Below are 22,400 nucleotides of genomic sequence, written 5' to 3'. Positions count from 1 at the left end.
TATATATATATATATATATATATATATATATATATATACATATTGTCTCTCTCACTAGAATATGAGCTTCTTGAGGGCAGGGATTCTTTCACTTTTTTCTTTGTTTTCCCAGTATTTAGCACAGTACCTGATAGTAGAACCTTAATAAACACTTTCAAATTGAGTAATTGAAAAAAAAGATATCATAGGGTGCTTTCATTAGCCTTTGATAAAATATCAACCAGCCAATGTGTGTTAAACATTTCCAATGCCAGCCTCAATAGGAAATGAAAAGAAGTCACAGTAGCAGCTCTAATGTGTAACTGGTGTTATCTGGGGCAAATCACTTCCCATCTCTGGGCCTCAATTCGTTTGGTCATAAAATAAAGGCATTGGGTTCATGTGTCTAACCCTGTGAAGTTCAGCCATTTATCCTCTCAGGGTCTCCATCTCCTTAACTTTATTATAAAATAATGGGGTAAGACCAGATGGTGTTTAACTGACCTTCAAACTCCATATCCTGTCTGTAAGGGATTGACAACCTCTAGCTTAGGAGACAGGTTATTAACCTATATGCAAATCACAACACAAGTAGTATAAGTATAATGCCAAATGGCTTGGAAGTAGGCATCACATTCTAAAGAAATTCAGAAGGTAGAGAAGGCAACAGTTCAAAACAGAACCACGTAATAAGTCCATGTTCCAGACTTTGTTCTATCATTAAATACTTGGACGTTCATTTTCTAATGGGTAAAATGACTAGTTTAAAATACATTGTTTTTTCATCTCTAATATGTTTCCATATTAAATGGAGAAATAAATCTGCTAACTACACTATTCTGTGATGATGAGAAGAAATGCAAAATGAAATGTGATTTCACCTCTCCCTCTGTTAACCACACAGAAAAAAGTAGCATATGATTGCCAGTTGAATGCATATTTCCTAATAGTTGACCTTTTGTGTAACCAAAAATTACATTCAATATGAGAAACTTCTTCCCCAGTGGTATCAGAGTAATACTCAGTTTGGTCAAAGAATCAGATTTAGAGCCATGGGAAACCTTTGAAATGATCTGCTGGGAACACCATAATATACAAATGAGAGAAACTGAGACCCAAGTAGGTCAAATCTTGTCAACAAGCATTTAGTAAGCATTTAATGTGTGCCAGGCATTATGTATGCTGAGCCGAGGATAGAAAAAAAATTGTCCCTGCTCTGAAGGAACTCACATTCTAGTAAGGGAGACAACATGCCAACAATGGTCTACGTACAAGATATACACATGGTGGTAATCTCATAGGGAACTAGCATTGAAGGAGCTAGGAAAGTCTTGCAGAGGTGAGATTTTGGATGAGATACAAAGGAATTCAGATAAATCAAGGAGGCTAGAAATGAGGGAGAATGTTCCAGGAATGAGGGGCAGCCGATGAAAAGTCACAGTGAGGTGACTTGCACAAGATCACACAGGTAGTAAAGAGCAAGACTTTGAATCCAGTTTCCCCAACTCAAACTCCGGGATACTTTCTACTGTATAACTCAAAAAGTCAATTCTATTCAATAAATCCTTCAGTCAAACCCAGGTCCTTGGGTAGATGCATCTTAAATCAATTTTTATCAGATGTACATTATGCAGCAGGATATTTTAGATTGGCCATGCCATGTCATTTGATGGCCATCCATGAATTTAGAGACACTATCACTACATTAAAGTGGAATTCAGTTGAAATCACTGAACATTTCTTAAACACTTTATATGTGCTAGGCACTTAGTACCAGGGATCCAAAACGAGACAGTCCCTAACTTCAAGGAGTTTACATTTTAAGGAGGTGGGGGACATGAATCAAAATGCACAGAAGTAAATAAGAGTGATTTTAAGGAGGAGAGGCTGCTAATAGGTCGGGGGTAGAGAACAGAAAAAGTCTTTTATAGCAGGGGATACCTGAGCTATGCTTTGAGGGAAGGTAAGGATTCTGTAGAGGGAGCAGATTCTAGAAATGTGGGAAGCAGGATTGGAATGCTCCATCCCAGAAACTAGAGGGTCACATTGTCTGGAACAAACAATATGTAAAATGGAATAATATGAACTATTTCCATAATATGGAATATATATATATAAATTCCAAAATATATGGAAATATAGGGAGAAGCCAGATTGTAGAGACCCTCACATTCCAGGCTGAGAATTTGGGGATTTTGTTTTATCATAGAAGCAAAGGGAGACTTGAATCCGGATATTTTTGAGGAGGGGGATGACAAGGTTAGATCTATACCTCTGGGCTATCATTTTAGCAACCCTTTGGAAGATGAATTAGAAAAGGGAAAGACTCAAAGCAAGTGGGATCAATTGCAAACAAAAGGGAAGAAATTGTTCTAGAGAAGTTTAAAATCTACTGGAAGTGCAACAACATATTTTCTCACTATTGGAAGAAATTTAGCTTTTATTCTAGATTGTAGGTAATCTCCCTGAGGGCAGAGACATTTTAGTAATCTTTAATTCTCTTAAAATACCCATCACAGCTTTGCACATTGTAGGCAATTTAGTTAATATTTGTTGAATAATGTGTTTAGAAGAAATTAAACATTTTTCTTGATATAACTGATACTTGAAAGTCAACTGACCTTAATAGGGGAATGGTTCCTAACTACTTATTTGTCCTTTCAGTAAGCCTAATAATCACTTTAATTATAAATGTTTATAAGTTAAACTTTCACACTTTGTAAGTGTTGACTCCAGGACTTCCCTTCTAATTAGCAGTAATGACAATATTACTAGAAATACAACTCCTACATTCTTGTGGAGCGTCAGGGAAATAAACATATCCCATTCATAGCTCCTCCTTCCCCATGTGAGTTAAATTAAGTTTTTAAAGGAACCATTTAATGCTCTAGAAAAGGAAGTCAATTTAATGCCCTGGTGTTAAGAAAAAGTTCATTTTCTTTAAATGGGTTCTTCACCGAAGAGTGTTTTACTCATCCTGGTTTGCTCATTCCCTCAATTTCAGAGGCAGGCTCAGAGCAAATAACACAAGCTATTGATTCTCTTAGATTCAGTGCGCGCGCGTGCGCGCACACACACACACACACACACACACACACACACACACACACACACACACACACACACACACACACACACATATACCCCTTGACAATTCTCAGATGAATTCAGTCTTCTGTTTTCACCTTCTTTGGGGGGTTCTTTCACTACCCCTGTGGTTTCAGTCCACAGAGGTCCCAGAATTGGCCCAGAATTCAGGGGGTTGAGTGGTGAGGCATTTGAGAGAATGAAAATTGCTGAGCTGTTCTCGCACCTCTTGGGAGCTGCTAACATGATATGCTACCTTTGAAAAGATGCTTTTGAAAGCGCATCTGTGATTTTTCCAGACAAGCATTCTTCCTCCAGTGAAGTGAGGGGCAACATTTTATCCAGCTGTGAGAGCAGTTTGAGTAAAAGAGTAAGTTGGTTCCCCAAGCCACATTCCTTCAGAGATACAGTATCTGAGCAGCAAAAGCCATTGCTTCCCGTATTTGACTCCATTTCTTCTTGTCTTGGGAGGTTTGGAAGGTTTCAGTGACTTTGTGCATAATGTAATTTCTGATAAATAGGTCCCTAAGAGACTAACAATGTCTAAGCATATTAAATGGCCTGCCAATTAACCTGAAGATAATAATTTATCATTTCCTCTAATAAAAGTATAAATGTTCAGATGTCACTCACCATCTATATATTTTAGTGCTTATGATAATTTCCATATATTTATATTGATTACAGTGAACTCCGATTGGTGTAATTTCCTTTGACCTGTTGCATTTGGATATATTATTTGATTAGACCTTTCAATGAGTCATTTGGTCCACTTGTATTTAATTAATTAGTTGGTGGTTTGGTTTTTGTTTTTTTTTCCTTCTGCCAGTGTTTATATGTAATAGAGTCTAGAAGGGAAAGGAAGTCTGACTGCTTGCCACTGAGTTTGGTAAAAGGGCAGTTAGGGTCTATCAAAAGCAACAGCTGTCCATAATGAATTGTGAACGAAAATTACTAGTGAAGAAAAGAATCTATCCATCTGCAGGAAATATGAAAATATTTTTATAACCTAATAGAGATCTGGACAGAGGTATCAGTGAGTTTTTCCAGCTGTACCTACACTGTTTTCCCAAGTATTCATGGACAAAAAGTGTACTGGGACACATTGCATCAACTTGGCTACATTTTTTAAACATTGGCTGCCTTTTTGAACAGGGTGTATTTTCATCTGAAGTAATCATCATGAGAAGGCTTTATTTTCCAACTGTTTTTTTTTTTCTGTGCCCTCTAGACATGAAATGAAGCTTAAAAATAGTTCTGTTATCTTTGCATTGTCTTTCCAATCTGGGTTCTTTCGCTTGAGTTATTTTTCCTTTATGTCTTTGGAAAAAATACTTCTGGGTCTTGTTACATGGTATCAAATTTGTTCATTTCTGTGATTGTTTCTTGTGACTGAAACTTACAAGGTGGGATTCTGGCATCTGAGTTTTATTTCCTGACAATTCTATTCATTTTACGGTTTTCCAGAGATTAAAATATTGGCCCTTAATAAAGGAAACCCTTATACTATTTAAGGCACCCTTTATCTCTCTCCTCACTGAAGGTTTAGCTGTCTGAGAACAAGAGAGTCTCATCACAACAAAGAAAAATTGTTTTTTCAAAAGAAGAATAAGCAATTTAGACTTTCCTGCACATCTTCCTCATTCTTGTCACCTTGGTTCAGGTTTTCTTTCTCATTCACTAGCTCCTCACTTCCAGGCTTCCTTCCAATCCATAGTCCATGATTCTGATCATGTATTTCCACTTACTAAAATCCCTAAATTCCCTCGAGGCCCACCCCTACCATTAACTACTCAGGAAGATCCACAGTCCACAGCTTGGCATTCTAGGCCTTTAAACTTACTACTTGTCCAGCCTTCCATCACACTTTTCCCTTTCCTGTGTACTATCAGTTAAGGCCAACCTGGATTACTCCCTATTCAGCAAGATACAATTTAATTTCCTACCACTTTGCCTTTACCCATACTACTCTCTGAATCTGCACTGCCTTCCCATTATACAAATGCTAGCTATTCTGCTCCATCTCAGCTGATTGAAATCACATCCATTCTTCAATACCTAACTCAAATACACTTGGCCTTTGCCATGAAAGCTTCCTTGATCTGCCCCACACACACACACACACACATAAACACACCTTAAACAAGAATTTTCTTTTATTTCTATACCGCTCATTCATTTATAGTCTTACTATCTTTTTTATTCTTTTTTCACATTGATTTTTTTAAACTGTGTTCTAAATTTTCTTTCTCCCTCCCTCCTCAACCTTCCCTAAGAAATCAAACAATTCAATATAAGTCATACATGTGCAGTCATGCAGAATGTCTTCACATTAGTCAGATTATGAAAGAAAATAGACAAAATAACTTTAGAAAGAGGCATTAAAAAATAAAATTATACTTCAATCTCTATTTAGATACCATTAGTTCTTTCTGTATTGATGGTTTATATTTTTCATAACTCCTTCTGATAGCATCTTGCTCATCATTTCTTTCACAGTTACTATTGCTAACTGTATTACCTTCCATCCCATTCCCTCCCCTTGATATATACTCTTTTTTCTATCTTTCACCCTATCCCTCATCAAAAGTGTTTTGCTTTGGGGCAGCTAGGTGGCGCGGTGGATAGAACACCGGCCCTGGAGTCGGGAGTACCTGAGTTCAAATCCAGCCTCAGACACTTAACACTTACTAGCTGTGTGACCCTGGGCAAGTCACTTAACCCCAATTGCCTCACTAAAAAAAAAGTGTTTTGCTTTTACTGCCACTTCCCTCAATCTGTCCTCCCTTCCTTCACCTCTCCCCTCCTTATCCCCTTCTCCTCCCACTTTCCCTCAGGGCAAAATATACTACTATACCCATTTGAGTGTGTATATTATTCCCTCTTTGAGCCAGTTCTGATGAGAGTAAGGCTCACTCACTCCTCCGCTCCTTCCCCATCTTCCCCTTCACTCCATAAGCTTTTTCTTGTTTCTTTTATGTGAGCTACTTTAACAACTTCTACCTCTCCTTTTCCCTTTCTTCCACTGCATTCCTCTTACCCCTTAACTTTATTTTAAAGATGTCATCATGGGTCAACTAGGTGACACAGTGAAGAAAGCACCAGCCCTAGACCCAGGAGGCCCCGAACCCAAATCTGGCCCCAGACACAAGCCACCACACCCTGCCTGCCCCACAAAAAAAAAAAAAAAGAATAAACAAAAAATAAATGCTTTACAGATATCATTCCTTCATATTCAAGACACCCGTGCCCTCTAAGTATATTCCTTTCCATTGCCCTAATGCTGAGAAAGTTCTTATGAGTGAGAAGTATTATCTTCCCATGTAGGAATGTAAACAGTTTAGCCTTTTAATATCCCTCATGATTTCCTTTTCCTGTTTACCTTTTTATACTTCTCTAGGGTCTTGAATTTGAAAGTCAAATTTTCTGTTCAGTTCAGGTGTTTTTATCATGAATGCCTGAAAGTCCTTTTTTTCATTGAAGTCCCATTTTTTCCACTGAAAAATTATAATTAGTTTTGCTGGGTAGGCGATTTTTGGTTGTAGTCACAGGTCCTTTGCCCTCTGGAAAATCATATTCCTTGCCCTCCAATCCTTTAATGTAGAAGCTGCTAGATCTTGTGTTATCCTGACTACTCTACAGTATTTGAATTCCTTTTTTCAAGCTGCTTGCAATATTTTCTCCTTGACCTGGTATCTCTGGAGTTTGGCTATAATATTCCTGGAAATGTTCCTTTTGGGATCTCTTTCAGGAGGTGATCAGTGGATTCTTTCAATTTCTATTTTACTTTCTGCTTCAAGAATATCAGATAAATTTTCCCTGACAATTTCTTGGAAGATCATGTCTAAGCTCTTATTTTGATCATGGTTTTCAGGTAGTCCAATGATTTTCAAATTATCTCTTCTGGATCTATTTTCCAGGTCAGCTGTTTTTTCCCTCTGTATTTTTATTCATTTGGATTTGATTTATTGTATCTTGATTTCTCATAAAGTCATTAGCTTCTATTTGCTCTATCCTAATTCTTAAGCAGTGATTTTCTTCAGAGATTTTATGTACCTCCTTTTCCATTTGGCCAATTTGGCTTTTCAAGCTGTTAACTTTTTTCATGATTCTCCTGCATCATTCTCATTTCTCTTTCCATTTTTTTCCCCTACCTCTCTTACTTTTCCCTCTACCTCTCTTACTTTCTCTTCAAAGTCCTTTTTGAGCACTTCCATGGCCTGAGACCAATTCATATTTTTCTTGGATGCTTTGAATATAAGAGCTTCGACTTTGTTATTATCTTCTTCTTGAGGGTGTATTCTGATCTACTTTGCCACGAAAGAAGCTTTCAATGGTCTGCTGTTTTCTCCAACTGCTCATCTTGACTGCCTATTTCTTGGCTTTTAAGTCCTTCTTAACATGTAGCACTGATTCCAGGACACACTGACCCAAGCTATGGCAGGTTCCAGGGGGTACAATTAGGCTCATTCTCAGCGTTCCGTGGCCTGTAAGTAACTAAGGGTCCACTTTCTCTTTAACTCGGAAGAAGTCTGATTGAAATCTGATTCTCTATGGTCAGGAGCTTGGTTTGCCTGTGCCCCTCCTCCACTGGGCCACTGCTGCTTGAGTCAGCTTACTCGTTCAGAATATGGACACTAAACTCCAGCTCCAGCAGAGACTGCAGCTATTTCTCCCCAGCCAACTGCTGAACCCCCTCACTGGTCTGTGAGCTGAGTTTCCAAAGAAGCTGCTGAAGATTCCAAGCCTCTGGAGACGTGGCCTGCCTGGGGCTGAATCTGCGCCACACACTGAGCTCCTCTCTCACCCTGAATAGCAGGTGATTCCAGTCACTGAATTAAGCCATCTTTGGCTGGAAAATAGTCTCATTCTTTTCTTTTGTGGGTTATGCTGCTCTAGAAGTTGTCTTATAGCATTATTTTTGGAATATGCGGGCAGGTTTGTTGGGAGCTCAGGAGAGTGACAACCTTTCCTCTTCCATCTTGACTCCACCCCACTGTCTTTTTCATTCGAATCATTTGTATAAATGTTACATTCCCCTTAGTAGATTACAAGGGTCTTGAAGGCAGAAGTATATTATATTTTGTTTCTATCGACTACAACCACCTCCAAAGATGACTAGCACAGTGTATTAAATATAATTAGTACTTAAAATATCTTTTTTTTTATCAATGAACAAATGATAAGATTGATCTTATAAATGTCCACAAACAACTTACTTCCATATGGCATAACCACTTGCTATAGCGTCCTAATGCACTCTGTTGTTAGTGTCATGGGTTGTGAATCAACAAGAACAAAAATGCTTGGATGTAACTGTGTTCTGGTAGTTAGACCTCAAAGACTCCTATCTCTGAAAAGAAAAGGCCCCTTCAGGGAATTTAAATGTCAAAAGAAAGAATGGAGATAGGGAATTCTAGGGAAGAATATCATGTACTGACATTCCCAGTCCCACTAAGGAATGCCACATGGAAATAAATGGGAAGCAGCATGTTGTATTGGACAGAGCACTCTGCATTGGAAGTGACAAGTGCAGGGTTTCAGACATAGATCCTCTTTCTACTAACAAACTATGTTTCTTTGAGTGAGTTATTGAAGTTCTCCAGCCCTGTTTAATCATCTACAAAATAAAGGGGTTTGATTCTGTGAGGTATAATGTATTCCACAGTGCTAAACAGCAGATATATGTTAAGGATATTTTCTGTTCAAGGCACTGGGTTAGAAAAAGGGTTATTCATAATTGGGCTAGAAATAATCTCCAATCCCAAGGAATTTTATCTACTAAAGATGCTATGGTCAGCCAAATTGTCCTACCTGCTCTCATTCTAATTAGTCATTCCATCTGCTCTCGTGCTTTTGCCTTCTTTCATACTGTAAAAAAAATTAGTGATTATTAACTATAACTAACCTGGAAAATTATAATAACTGTACTTATGAAAAATTATAAGTATATAAAAATTATAGGTTTAGAAAAATTATAATTGGGCCATAAGTCCTTCCACAGTCGCCATTCAAATGTAGAAATATTTTAAATTGACTAGCCTAATTTGGGGGGGACTAATCTGACTGGAGGACTAATCTGTGGATGACTTTTGACTATTTGGCTATCCTACTGCTATTAATTTAATATGTGCCGTTTATAAAGTTCCACCACACTGCTCCACTCCCAAATTGATAAGCAAAATATTAAGAAGCCTCTTAACTAAATAATCAAAGCAGAGTTTATTTATGAGATACTATTTATAATTAAGAATACAGGGAAATAAAATGTACAACCTGACTGGGTTCCTGTTCTGGTCCTTCTGGAACTTTTTTAATACAATAAGGACCTTAGCGGCCTCTTGCCTTAGGGCACTCAGGTCCTTTATTCTAACTCTGAGCCCCTTTCACTTTGTAATTCCTGCTGCTTCTAACTTTCCTCTCCTTACTGCCATCACTGAACCCCTGTGTTTCTCTCTCACTGACCTTCTGTCTGTCTGCTCTGTCACTCTGCCCTTCAGCCTCTCTTTTCTCTGCTCCTAGTCCTTTAGCCTTGTCCTGCATCCTTGTAGCCCCCATCTCTCATCTACCACCCAGGTCTATATATATCTTTCTTTTCTCCACTCAAATCTCGTGGCTTTTTGCACCCACACACCAAACTAATCCGCCAGCCAGGGCTGTGACTGAGGCTGGGGTTGGGGGGATGCTTGAGCATCCTGTGCCTCAGCACAGGCTATGCCAGAGCCCTGGCCTGGATGAACCTGGGATCTCTGGGATAGCTCTGCTCAGGGTGGAGGGAGCTAGCACTCCCTCCCCCCAGCTGTCTCACCTGGCTTCTTGTACAGCCCACACAGCTTTTTGGCTCAGCTAAAGCAGAGGGGGAGGGGCACCAGCTCCTCCCACACAGAAGAGACCCTGAGGGCCTAAGGCTTTCTAATCTCAGCCTAAAGGTAGGGTCCTCAAATCAAAATGAATTTCCACAATACCTAGCATGTTTTCCCTTCTCACCTCTGCTTCTCAGAATTCTTAGCTTTATTCTAAGCTCCACTTGGGTACTACCTCCATGAGGAAAACTGTTCTTGAGCCCTCTAGTAGTCTCTCCTTCTTCACATTATCTTGCCCTAAACCCAGGAGATTGTAAGGTTTTTGAGAGCAAGGATTGTTTTATTGAGGACTTTTGAGTTTGTACCCCCCCCAGGGCCTACCAAAGTGCTTGGCATATAGTTGTCTTTGAAAAATATTTGTTGAATTCAATTGGATTAAATTGACTCTATTTTGTCCATTTAAATGAGGATATCACTCCCAAGGAAGAACCATTTGCCCCTATTAAAAAATGATGGGGGAGGGGCGCAGCTAGGTGGCACAGTAGATAAAGCACTGGCCCTGGATTCAGGAGAACCTGAGTTTAAATCTGGGCTCAGACACTTGACACTTACTAGCTCTGTGACCCTGGGCAAGTCACTTAACCCTCATTGCCTCACAAAAAAACCACCATCAACAACAAAAAAACCACAAAAAACAAACAAACAAAGATGATAGGACTATTAGCTCTAAGTAAAATCAGTGACCCTTATTTGTGTCAATACTAGTGTATCTGTCAGATTCTCAAAACTTAATTGTATCCCAAGTTCCTTCCAATGACTACATTGCTTGACTTACTCTTATGTGTTCAAGCTATCCATAACATTTCCATTGTCAATAACCATCTTTCAAAGTATATAGATACTTCATTTGTATTTTTCAAAAGATGTATTGCTTTTGAAAAAATATATTACTAATTTTAAATTAAATTATGAGTAAATTAAATTTATTTCTAAAATTAATTCCTAATAAGTCATTTTCTAACATCCTTCCTCTCACCCTTCAATGAAACCTCCTTCGTAACAAAGAAGTTTTTCTAAATGTTTAAGCAAAACAAACTGGCACATTATATGATAGTATATGCCTGATTCCCTAACTTTATTCCACAAATTCTCTGCCAAGAGGAGAGATATGTTTTATCACTGAGTCCTCTAAGATCATGATGGATCATAGCATTGATCAGAATCCTGATTGTTTCTCTTTACATTATTATGGTCATTCTGGGGACAGCTAGGTAGCACAGTAGATAAAGCACCAGCCCTGGATTCAGGAGGACCTGAGTTCAAATCCAGCCTCAGACACTTGACACTTACTAGCAGTGTGACCCTGGGTAAGTCACTTAACCCTCATTGCCCAGCAAAAAAGAAAATAAAAAGAAAGAAAAAAATTTAAAAAATATTATGGTCATTCCATGTGTGTGTATATGGGTTCTGTTTACTTTGCTCTTCCTGTTTATTCAAATCTTTTAAAATATCCTTGTATTCTTCATATTCCTTGCAATGACTAAATAGTTCATAGAATTTGCACAAGGTTGATCTAGCCATTTGAAGATGAATATGCCACTGGAAATTGATACATTTCTCATCTCATACATTAGATGCCACAATCTCATCCAGATTCAAGTCAACAAGTGATCATGACCAGATGGTGCTGGTTCTAGCTGGGCCCCTACTAAATGTCCTTCAAAATCCATTTGCAGTATGAAACTTGTAGCTGAATTCTTTCAGTGCTCCCTATTTAAATGCATTTACCTTCTCATTTATCCTGAGCTTTACATTATAAAAATATGAGGGGAATATGTTCAGCAGATGAGGTAGGGAGAATGCCAAGATCATGAAGTCCTGTAAAGATTTTTTAAGTCCATATATTCAGCTTCAGCATAAAGAGCTGGCCAGGTTTAGACTATTTTATTTGTTTGTCTTTATGTCTCTGTCTCTGTTTAAAGAATCCTAGTGGAAATATATCCAGAGTGGATATTTTAAAAACAGCTACCAGGTCTCTCCTAGCTGCTAGTTCTCAAATTGTTTATCAACTCTATTTGACCAATTTTCTCTCTGCTTTACTTTGCTGGGGAAAAGTATAAGAAGGTTTTTTGCCTTTATCAAAGATACTGTGTAGAATGCTATCTTTTCTAGTCACCCAAGATTAAACCTGCAGATTTGGTTTTGACTTTTCCTTCTCCCAATCCTTTTCCAACAGATAGTCAGTTATTTCATCTTGTCTTTTTGACTGCTAAAACATATCACAGGTCTGTCTACTTTTCTTTATTCTCATTACCCAGCTTTGGCCTTCCTAACTTTTTGCTTAGACTTTTGAAATATCCTTCTAACCAGCACCCCTTTTCAGTGTTCCACCAACCTTCCTAATGCAGAATTGATCTAGGTCTTCCCTGGAATTTTTCCCTAGGTTTCTCCTCAGAGACCTTTGAATAACCTTTCAACTTTTCATTGTTTCCATTGCCTCCTGAATAAAGGCCAAATTTCTTAGCTTGGCTAACAAGGCTCATTTACAGTCTGGCCTCAATCTACCTTTACAGCTTCATCACATACTGTTCCCTTTCCCATTTTTCTTGCATTGCAGTCCAACCAGACCCCAAACACTTTCCAATATTCCTTTGCTAATATAATTTCCCATGCCTGCAATGCCATCATCCTATAATTCTGCTCGTTCAAATCTTACCTGTTATTTAAAGCCTTGTTGAAATGCCAACTCTACCTACCGTTTATCGTTTGATTCCCTCCTCTGCCCCCAATTAAGAATGATTCTTTCTCCTCCTTTGTGCTCTGTGTTAGAGTTACTTATATCTTATCTCCTTTGAGATTCTTTAGAGGATGGACTGTCTTAGGCAATTTGGTATTTCCCTCAGCACCTTTACACATATTACTTCAGTGCTTTACACATATTGGGCATTTAATAAGTATTTGTTGAGTTGAACTGGATTACATGGAATAGTCAAATATTAGAAGGGGGTACCTTTTAATGGGGTAAACTCATTTGAAGATATTCATCTTGTTTACACACTCTCATTCCTCACCATAGGGGCTCAGTCTAGGCTCTTTATTCCTTCTTACCCTGGGCCACAGGGAAGAATAGAATAGTCCAGGGATATGTGGAAAGGTGGAAGACTCAGGTTCCTGATCTAAATAACTTCCATCCCTCATTGGAAAAACAAAGAAAACACCTCATATGCCCTGCCCCCATCAGAACTTTTTACAAAGATTGCTTTATCGATTGTTAGAGCTAAAAAGAACCTTATGAAGCACCCAGTTTTAGCTCCCACATTTTATATGGGAAGAAACTGGGACCCAAAAAGGAGAAGTAACTTTACTAAATTCCCATAGTTGGCAGCATAGATAGATTTCTAATACAGATTTTGTGTCCTGCGATCTCTTCTCCACCCCTCCCCTTAGCTGCTGCAGTGCCATTCCCCTCCTCTACCCCCTCCCCACATTCCCATAGACACACAGTCTTAGTGAATTATTTTAATTGTATTCCATTTCTATTCTTAGAGTCATTCATTTGTTACATATGCTAGTCTACAGTTAGAAGAAATTTTAAAATAAAATGCTTTCATATTACCCCTGATTAATTTTGGGGGGGGCTTATAAAAGTTGCCTTTACATCAAACTCATCCCTCTCCTTCTTTCTTTCCTCCTTACTCCTTCTCTCTTTATGTATGCCTCCTCTTTATGTCCCCAATACCAACTTCTATTGTCAAGTTGCCCTGCTGATGCTGCCACCAAATCTCCTTGAGGTCTCTATCTACTCATTCTTTCTATCAGGGATCTTGAATACCTACCATGTGTAAAACTGTGCTAGATATCATATATACAATTATATACAAGGCAGTAGCCTTCAAAGAGTTTACAATTTATTTTTTGTTTTGTTTTGGGGGTACAGTGAGGGTTAAGTGACTTGCCCAGGGTCACACAGCTAGTAAGTGTCAAGTGTCTGAGGTTGGATTTGAACTCAGGCCCTCCTGAATCCAGGCTGGTGCTTTATGCACTGTACCACCTAGCTGTCCCCAAATTTACAATTTAGTAAGAGATAACCACTTATGGCTGTCATACAAGGTATATACTCTGTTCCCCATCTTTGGAATATGAGCATGTACATTCTTCTCAAACCACACCTTTTCCTCCCCCCCTGACAATCCTAATTCTCTAGATACTAGCCTCAGTCCACTGAACATATCTGATGGGGGAAAAAAAACAATAGAAAAGAAATAAGATACCTCTCCAGACTGTCTTGGCTACTATACGTGTGGCTTTAGCCTAGGAGAAACAAAACAGAGAACCAAATCTCCATGGCTTAGTCTTCTCTGCTGTTGGGAAGCTTATAAGAGTTATCTGCAGCCCCCAATCTGAAAAGGACAGGAAACAGAATTTCCTTCCCCCTGTTGGTATTCAGAATGCGGATGTTGGGTCCATTTCTTGTTCTCTTTTATCTCTATGTACCACAAGCCATTCATGTATTTTTTCTTGCCATTTTTCTGATTATCCACACAATAAAATTATACAACAAGTTACAAAGCAAGTTATGCAACCAGTCATGATTTTATGTCAACAAGGAAGACAGCTTTAACGGTAATATGAAAACTAAGGAATACTGATCAGTTTAATAGAGAACCTTAAAGTCTATTTGTCTTCTGTCCACAAGTAGAAGTAGAGAGAGAAAGAGACTTAACCCTTTTTTCAAGATTTGAGCTCCAGTCCATTTCAACCATATCCCTTCTCAATGATTTTACTAGGTGGAACTAGCAAGCTCTCTCCCTTGGAGAGAGCTCAAGTCACCTCAACAATCAATCTCAGTCTGATGGTATTCAGAACCCCTGCTGAAGCACCTATCTGTCTCACTTTCCCCCTCTATAACCACAGGTATTTAGTCTGCCATCATACTACTTCTGTCTTCTTTATTACTTCTCCAATTCTCAGGATCCTTCCTTTACAGGTGAGGAAAACTTAAGCTGTCAATATGGACTATAATTCTCTGAAATTGATTAGGCTAGGCTCTGAAAACCATACCCCTGCCTGTAAAGGCAAAGTTCATCTCAAAAGCCTGGTGACACAAGCAAAGTACAATGGCAGTTCCCATGATCATAGGATGTAGAGCTGAAAGTGGCCTTAGAGAAGAGAAAACAGTCCCAGTTGAATGTCACTGATTTCTCTAGCAGTAAAGAACTTTCTCTTTACTCCTTGCAACTATAATTAGTATCTGGTATATATCATTGCCTACTTCAGCATGCTATTGTAATAGTCAAGGTACAGAAGTGGAAAGTTGTGGAGGAGAGGGGGAAAGGAAATATTACTTTCCTTTTGCTGAAACCTGAAAAAAAAAAGAATGATGGTGCATCACATGTCTACTAAATTGTTGATGACCTATTTTAAAGTATACTTTTTTCAAATCTTGATCAGAGGATCTTTCCTAGGAGAGAATTGGAACTAACAACATTTTGAGAGCATCCTTCTCCGTGAGCCTTTTTGCCCTGGGTAATAATAAGTACCTTAAGCTGCCAGCTCCTCTTTTTTAAACAGTCAAGTGTATTTGCTTACCCTAAATCTATTATTTTTGCTGTATTGATTTATAGCTGCAGCTGGTAAATTCCTACAATATTGGTGTCCAAGAGTATCTTAGCTTTTGATTTTATACTCACCATATATAATCCCAAACTGCATGTAGAGATCTGTTAGATAGGAAATGTTTAGCATTTCCCATACTACTTGTGTACTTTCATGAAAGTCTCAACTGATTCAACCAGTTGCCAAGTCCAGTTGTTTCTACCTTTGTAAAGTTTCTAGTATATACCCCTATCTCTCCTCTGACACTGCCACCACTGAGTTACAGGACTCTATCACCTTGTACCTGGACTATACAGTAACTTGCTGAATGATCTGCCTGTCTCAAGGCTTTTCCTCACTCCAGTCTATTCTTGCCTCCCCCTTAGCTGTTAAGTGGCGTTCTAAAAGTGCAAGTCTGACCATGTAAGCCCTTCCCCTCCATTCAGTAAACTCCAGTAGCTCCCTATTACCTTCAGGATCAAATATAAAATTCTTTGTTTGACTTTTAAAGTCCTTCATAACTTGGCTTCTTCATACCCTCTCTGTGTATACTGTGATCGAGTGATTCTTTCCTCCTTGCTGTTCCTTGAGTAAGAAACTGTCTCCTGACTCTAGGCAGTTTCATTGGTGTTTCTCCTACCAAGTCCAAGGTACTCCACCTTCTATAAGAAGCCTTTCATTTTAGTGCCTTCCCTCTGAGATATCTCCAATTTATCCTGTATATAGCTTTTTGTGTTTGCATGTTGTCTCCACCATTAGACTATGAACTCCTTGAGGGCAGGGACTGTCCCCTTCCCCCTCCCTTTCTTTCTATCCCTAGCATAAAACACAGCGCCTTTGTATACAGTAGATACTTAATAAATGCTTGTAATTTGACTTGATGCGTCCTCATGACTTGGAAACCAGCCTTATGTTCTTCGAAGTTGTCCTAGCTGAGCACAGATCATGTTAACTCCTTCCAAAGCTGGAAAAGACTTTGAGAAAAGTTCCAGAAATAGAACTTATGTCAGTCATTGTAGGGACTAAATTAAGTTTGGAGAGGTCCATCCCTAGAAGCCTGGCAACTGGGGTGACTACTTAATGAAGAGCTGGGCCCCGTGGCAATCCAAAAATCATTTACCAAGTTTTTTTGAGGGACTATGATCAGTGGTAATGGAGGAAGACCTAACCTGATATACCATCAGAAATGCTTGAAGTTATCTTGTGGCTATAAGCCTCAGCAGCAGTTTCATTTAATGTCCAAGGTTTTCTACAAATGTCCAGTATCTCTCAGAGATTTTTGTATTATATTCTCATAAGATAATGGAAAGTATATATTGTCAAATGACTCCCTTAACTGAGTCATTTTACTGCTTTATTGAGGTTGTCACCTGATTAATCATATAAACTTTCTCCCATAAAAATCCAGTCCTTTTTATAGTTTTTCCTTATCTCATTCAGTTTTATATACTTGCAGTTCATAAATGCCAATCTTGTTATATCTGAAACTGCAATATCCAATCAAATTATCCTCTGATGTATGTCCAAAGGTCCTCAATGATTTTTTGGTCCATATTTTACTATCTTTGCTTCCAATGAAATGATCTGTGAAATCCAGTAATTACATTGTCTTTCCATGCCAGATCATGGAAATATCAATAAAGGGTCAGCATTAAAACAGCAACAAATTAATGAGAAAAGCCAACCTTTAAACACATCCGCAGGATGATTTTAGCACAAAATAGCCCCCTCATGCCTCTTAATTTTCTTTTCTGCACATATTGCTGTATCGCATCACGGGATATTAAGCATATTTCAAACTCATGGGTGACCGACTCCAATCCTGTTTAGAAATTGAAAACAAATGTTAGTAACTGGATGAATGATAATATTGAAGTAATAACCTCATTTCTAGTAAGGCGTGCTGGTTAATGGCTTGCATAGGCTTTCAGCTTGTAAACACTGGAATGTCTATCACTAACTGAAATTGGATTTTTTTTTTAACAATAAAGTTTGGCACAGTAATTTGGTTTGATACAGATGATACCAAGAAGTCATAACCACTGAAAGTTCATTAGTGATCTTGATTCTCATCTAACTGACTCACTGTCCTCTAAGTGAAGGTAACTTTAAAAGTTGATTTTTGCTTCAGGGGATAATGGGAACCATTTTCTTACAGAACTTAATTTGAAAATACTTAGCCTCTTCTCCATTGCCTGGGCACTTTGTTATGTAATAAATGAATTGAACCATGCCAGGCTCGGCCTCAAGCAGAGAGGTTATGTACTCCCTTTTGTAGAAGATATTTAGAAAATCTTTCTCTGGGCCTGGCAACCTCTCCGACAGAAAACAGATAAAATATGGATAGTTTATCAGTTGCCCTGTTCTTATCATGTTTGGGGTTTGAAGGCTGCTGAAATGATGAAAAGCAAACAGCAAAAATAGGATTCTGTCATTATCATCCATATGTGGAGCTTAGTTCTTTAAGATCAGAGAAAAAATACATTTGGTTTAGAACTCTAATCTTTCATTCTGAGAGGCAGCACAACACTTAGATACTGATGGGTGGGAGAAAAGAAATTAGGGAGTGAAATGAAATATGGGCTGCTCTTGTGAATTTGAAGATTCAGACAAAAGAATACTCTAACAATTTACAAAGACCTTAAATATTCAGAGTTCAATTCCTTAATAAATAATAGTGACTAATATTACTTCTGCATAAATTGTAGTAAAGCATAAAAGTCAGTCAGTTATGTTATATCTAATTACAAGGAATCTCTTTGTCTTTGACTTGCTTTAGCAAAGATAAAATACCAAGGACTTCCTATTCTAGGAAGGTTTTCCAGGAAAGGTCTCCTTATGTCACTGAGTTAGTGAAAAAGGTTTTAAAACATATTTTTGATGTTTTATTTGAAATGCCCATGATATAATTATCTATCTTTTCTTTTAAATTACTATTTGGGAGAAATTTAAATCAGTTGTAAGAAAATCCCTGATTCTGAGTTTCAGCTTCAAACCTAGAATTTGAAAATTCACTCTATCTGCCAAGTAGCCACTTTTTGTTCTCAGGCTTTCTGAAGCACTTGTTGCTGCTGCTCAGTCAGTCATGTCCTATTCTTCATGACCTCATGTACCATACTGCCATAGGGTTTTCTTGGAAAACATACTGGAATGGTTTGTCATTACATTTTCCAGTGGATTAAAGCAAACAAAATTAAGTGATTTGCCCGAGGTCACAGGATAGTAATAACTAGCTCAGGCCGCTTTATACCTAGGTCTTCCTGACTCTGGCCCTGTGCTATCCACTGTGCCACCCCCCTACCTCCATTTTGACGCACTTAGGTAACCTCTAATTAGGCCTCTCATCCCCCACCCATCACCTTTTTTTAAAACAGGGAAGCATAGGCGATGAAAAGTGACCTTGCTCCAGGTCCCACAAACAGCTATTAGGAGTTTCATGATGGACCAAAGGAATTATTGAGTTTCATTTTCTGTTTCCATCCCTATGATAATATCTTTCCTTCCAGGAACCAGACCAATGTCTAGGCCTAAGAACAATTCATGTCAGCGTAACTTACAGACCAGCAGGCGTCCATTGTTTCTTCTGGACCTTAACAGAAGGTTAGATTAGACAAAGGACTTACTGTTACAGGTTTCCTCCTGCGACTGACACATTTTTTCCGTTATGCTTACAGTCTTTTTCATTTGATTTTTCTTTTCATTGATTCTTGTGTTGGTCCCAGGCTTATAAGTAATTTTTCTTTACTACCTTTTAGGGTAAAGCATGCCAGTGTCATGAAGTTTATCTTATTTTGAACAGATTCTTTTTCTTTCTTTCTTTCTTTTTTTTGTTGAAATTTTCTAGGGTATCTTTACTCCAGAAAGAGTACTGAGTTACCAAATAGTTCCCTATACCAATGGTGTCAAACTCAATTAGAAATGGGGCCTCTAATCAATTATATGAGAATTCTTATGGGCTATATATCGAGTTTTAAAATGTAATGTTATCCATGTTTTATGGTATTTTATTTATTGTGTTAAATATTCTCCAATTCCATTTTGAGCTGGTTCTAGGTACATGTTGCCCTGAACCACATCAAATTTTATATGGTTCCTGAGGCTTAATTCTAGATGCTTTTATGAAAACTTTGGTTGACGTGGTGGGATTAAGTTCGGGATTTCTAGCAAATTTGGTATCTGTACTTAGAGAGTCCTTTGGACCAGGAATAAAAAAATAGACCTGCACAAGGCATTTCTGCATTTCAAAAACACCATTGTGGGTAGCCTCTCTATCAACACACATTGCTACATCCCCCACACCTTAGGATATGGTTTAATGAGTTTTCCATGATTCCATGGTTCCAATACATCACTCACCCGGCCATCTTCTAGGTTAATCGAGCCTCTCTGACCTTCCCTAGTGTGGTTCTTGGACTACTCATTGTGACTCTTTCACTCAAACCTTTCCAGCTTGGCAGAGTATTTCAGAGCTTTGGATCTGCTGGCTTAACCTTTGAGAATTCAAGTTCCCCTTCACACATCAATTAGCCCTCAAAATTGTTGCATGTGAAAGACCTTGGTCAAGTCAGTCCCCTGGTAGTTTAGTTCAAGATGGAATGAAATGGTACTTATGGCATATCTAGTAGGTTACCTAAAGGAACATTTACTTATACATAGCATAGTATGTCAGTAAATATATTCAGAGAGGAAACTGTTTGGATTTAACTGAATTTATTTCCTGTGGCTTTCTATTGTCATGGCTATCTACAGGACAAGCATCAGGGCCCATCTGAAAACTAGTCATGGCTTTTTGTACTCAGGTGACATATAGTTTTATAAATATAGATATGCAAATGACTGTATGCAAATGTAAGAAGGAGGAAGGAAAGAAGGAAGGGGGGAAGGAGGGATAGAGGGAGGGAAGGAAGGAAGGAAAGAAGGAAAGATGGGAGAGTGAGAAAGGAAAGAAATAGAAAGAATTCATTTATAGGTTCACACGAAATGTAAGTAATCATTGCAGCATTAATGTACAATTAGAAATACTGTGGGGGCAGCTAGGTGGCACAGTGGATAGAGCACCAGCCCTGGAGTCAGAAGGACCTGAGTTCAAATCCGTCCTCAGACACATAACACTTACTAACACTTACTAGCCGTGTGACCCTGGGCAAGTCACTTAACCCCAATTGCCTCACCAAAAAAAAAAAAAAAGAAAAGAAATACCATGCACTTGGCCTTAGTTCTAGTTAATTAGTGTTATGCAATTATGAAATATGTCATTATTACCTATAAAGGAAAGGATGACAAATATGTTTTTTCTTAGTATTCTATTCAACATTCAAATCACCCGAGGAAATTTGTTTTTCTAATGTATGAACCATCTAACAATCTTATCCAGTTCAGTAAAATTTGCCTTTTCAAAACCAGGGATACTGCCTAGTGTTGTGCTTTGCTGACTTTCCCATCCACCTTTGAATATATTTTCAGCAACTGGAAAATTACCTTACAGTTTATCAGTAATGACATTTAAGGAACTCCCTGGAGCATTTTCAGTAACAAAGAATAAAAGTTTAAATTTCTCATCCAGTTCTTGAAATTCACCTGGAATTATGAAGTATATTCTTCAGCAGTGTTTTCCCCAAAATAAGGGAGAAAAACAATAGAAAATGTCTCTCCATTCTTCCATGATTACATAACTTGCTTCTATTAAGTATTGTTTCTTTCATTTTTAGTATATGATAAAAATTTAGAATCTTAATTATGGCTATGTTGGTTTCAATAATTAAGGTGTTAATATGTTAATTGTAAGCTAAAAATAGTCCTTTACCCACTATTGTGCTTTTAGAACTACCCCCTTGAAGTTTTATTATATGAAATCTTTCACATTCAAAAATTTGTTTGCATTTTATTTTTGTTTTCTTTTGTTTTTGTTTTGTGGGGCAATGAGGGTTAAGTGACTTGCCCAGGGTCACACAGCTAGTAAGTGTCAAGTGTCTGAGGCCTTATTTGAACTCACGTTCTCCTGAATCCAAGGCGGTACTTTATCCACTGCGCCACCTAGCTGCCCCCTGCAGTTTATTTTTAACTAAAATAGTCTGAATTATTTTTCAAAATGGGGCCTTTCCCAAGTTCCCAATTTGCAAATATAAACATCGCCATAGACAAAGATCTGTAGTTTGGATTTTATTTTATTTATTTTTAATTTTTTGTACAACATATATATTTATGTGTGTGTATATATAGATACATAGATACATCCTGTACCCTTCCTAGCAAGCCACCTTTTTCCTTTTCATTTTTTTTTACAGTCAAGCAAAGTATTCTATAGAGGCTTTGCCCAATCAGAGAACTCATTATTTATGAATCATTTCATAGGCTGTCATGGCCAAAAGCATGTATCCTCTGGGATGAGCCTCTTAACATTTGGATAGACTGGTTAGTGGATAGCAGAAAGCTTTGTCTGATTCCACTTAACTCTTACTGCTTTTGACTTTAGTGCACTGAGATCACAAAAAGTTTAGAGACTTTTTAAATAGATAATTGAGTAGAATTCATAGGTATCAAAGATAAGTCAACATGATTCTACTTGTAAAAATGCCATTTCCCTATTGCTCCCTTAGGTTTTTTTTTTAATTAATTTAAGACATTTGTCTGTTTTTTGTCTTTTCTTATAGTGCGGGAGTCGGCAGGACTGGCTGCTTCATCGTGATAGATGCCATGTTAGAGAGAATAAAGCATGAAAAAACTGTAGACATTTATGGTCACGTAACTTTAATGAGAGCCCAGAGGAATTACATGGTTCAAACGGAGGACCAATACATCTTTATCCATGATGCACTGTTAGAAGCAGTGACATGTGGAAATACGGAAGTGCCAGCTAGAAACTTGTATGCATATATTCAGAAGCTGACACAAATAGAGACAGGAGAAAATGTCACAGGAATGGAACTGGAATTTAAG

The 22,400-nt window shown here is 38.0% G+C and overlaps 1 protein-coding gene across 1 annotated transcript in view; it reads left to right on the top strand.

The window, feature by feature from the left end:
- The window catches only part of PTPRD (protein tyrosine phosphatase receptor type D), a 2,680,207-nt gene that overhangs the window by 2,634,866 nt on the left and 22,941 nt on the right, over positions 1-22,400 (top strand). The window contains 1 exon segment of the mRNA XM_043972034.1: positions 22,115-22,400. Coding sequence (XP_043827969.1) covers positions 22,115-22,400 — 286 coding nt within the window.

This window comes from Dromiciops gliroides, chromosome 1 (genome assembly GCF_019393635.1).
Source record: "Dromiciops gliroides isolate mDroGli1 chromosome 1, mDroGli1.pri, whole genome shotgun sequence".
In the NCBI taxonomy this organism is placed as follows: Eukaryota; Metazoa; Chordata; class Mammalia; order Microbiotheria; family Microbiotheriidae; genus Dromiciops; species Dromiciops gliroides.
Note: the sequence above shows the minus strand (reverse complement) of the source record. Positions and strands in the feature narration are given on the sequence as shown.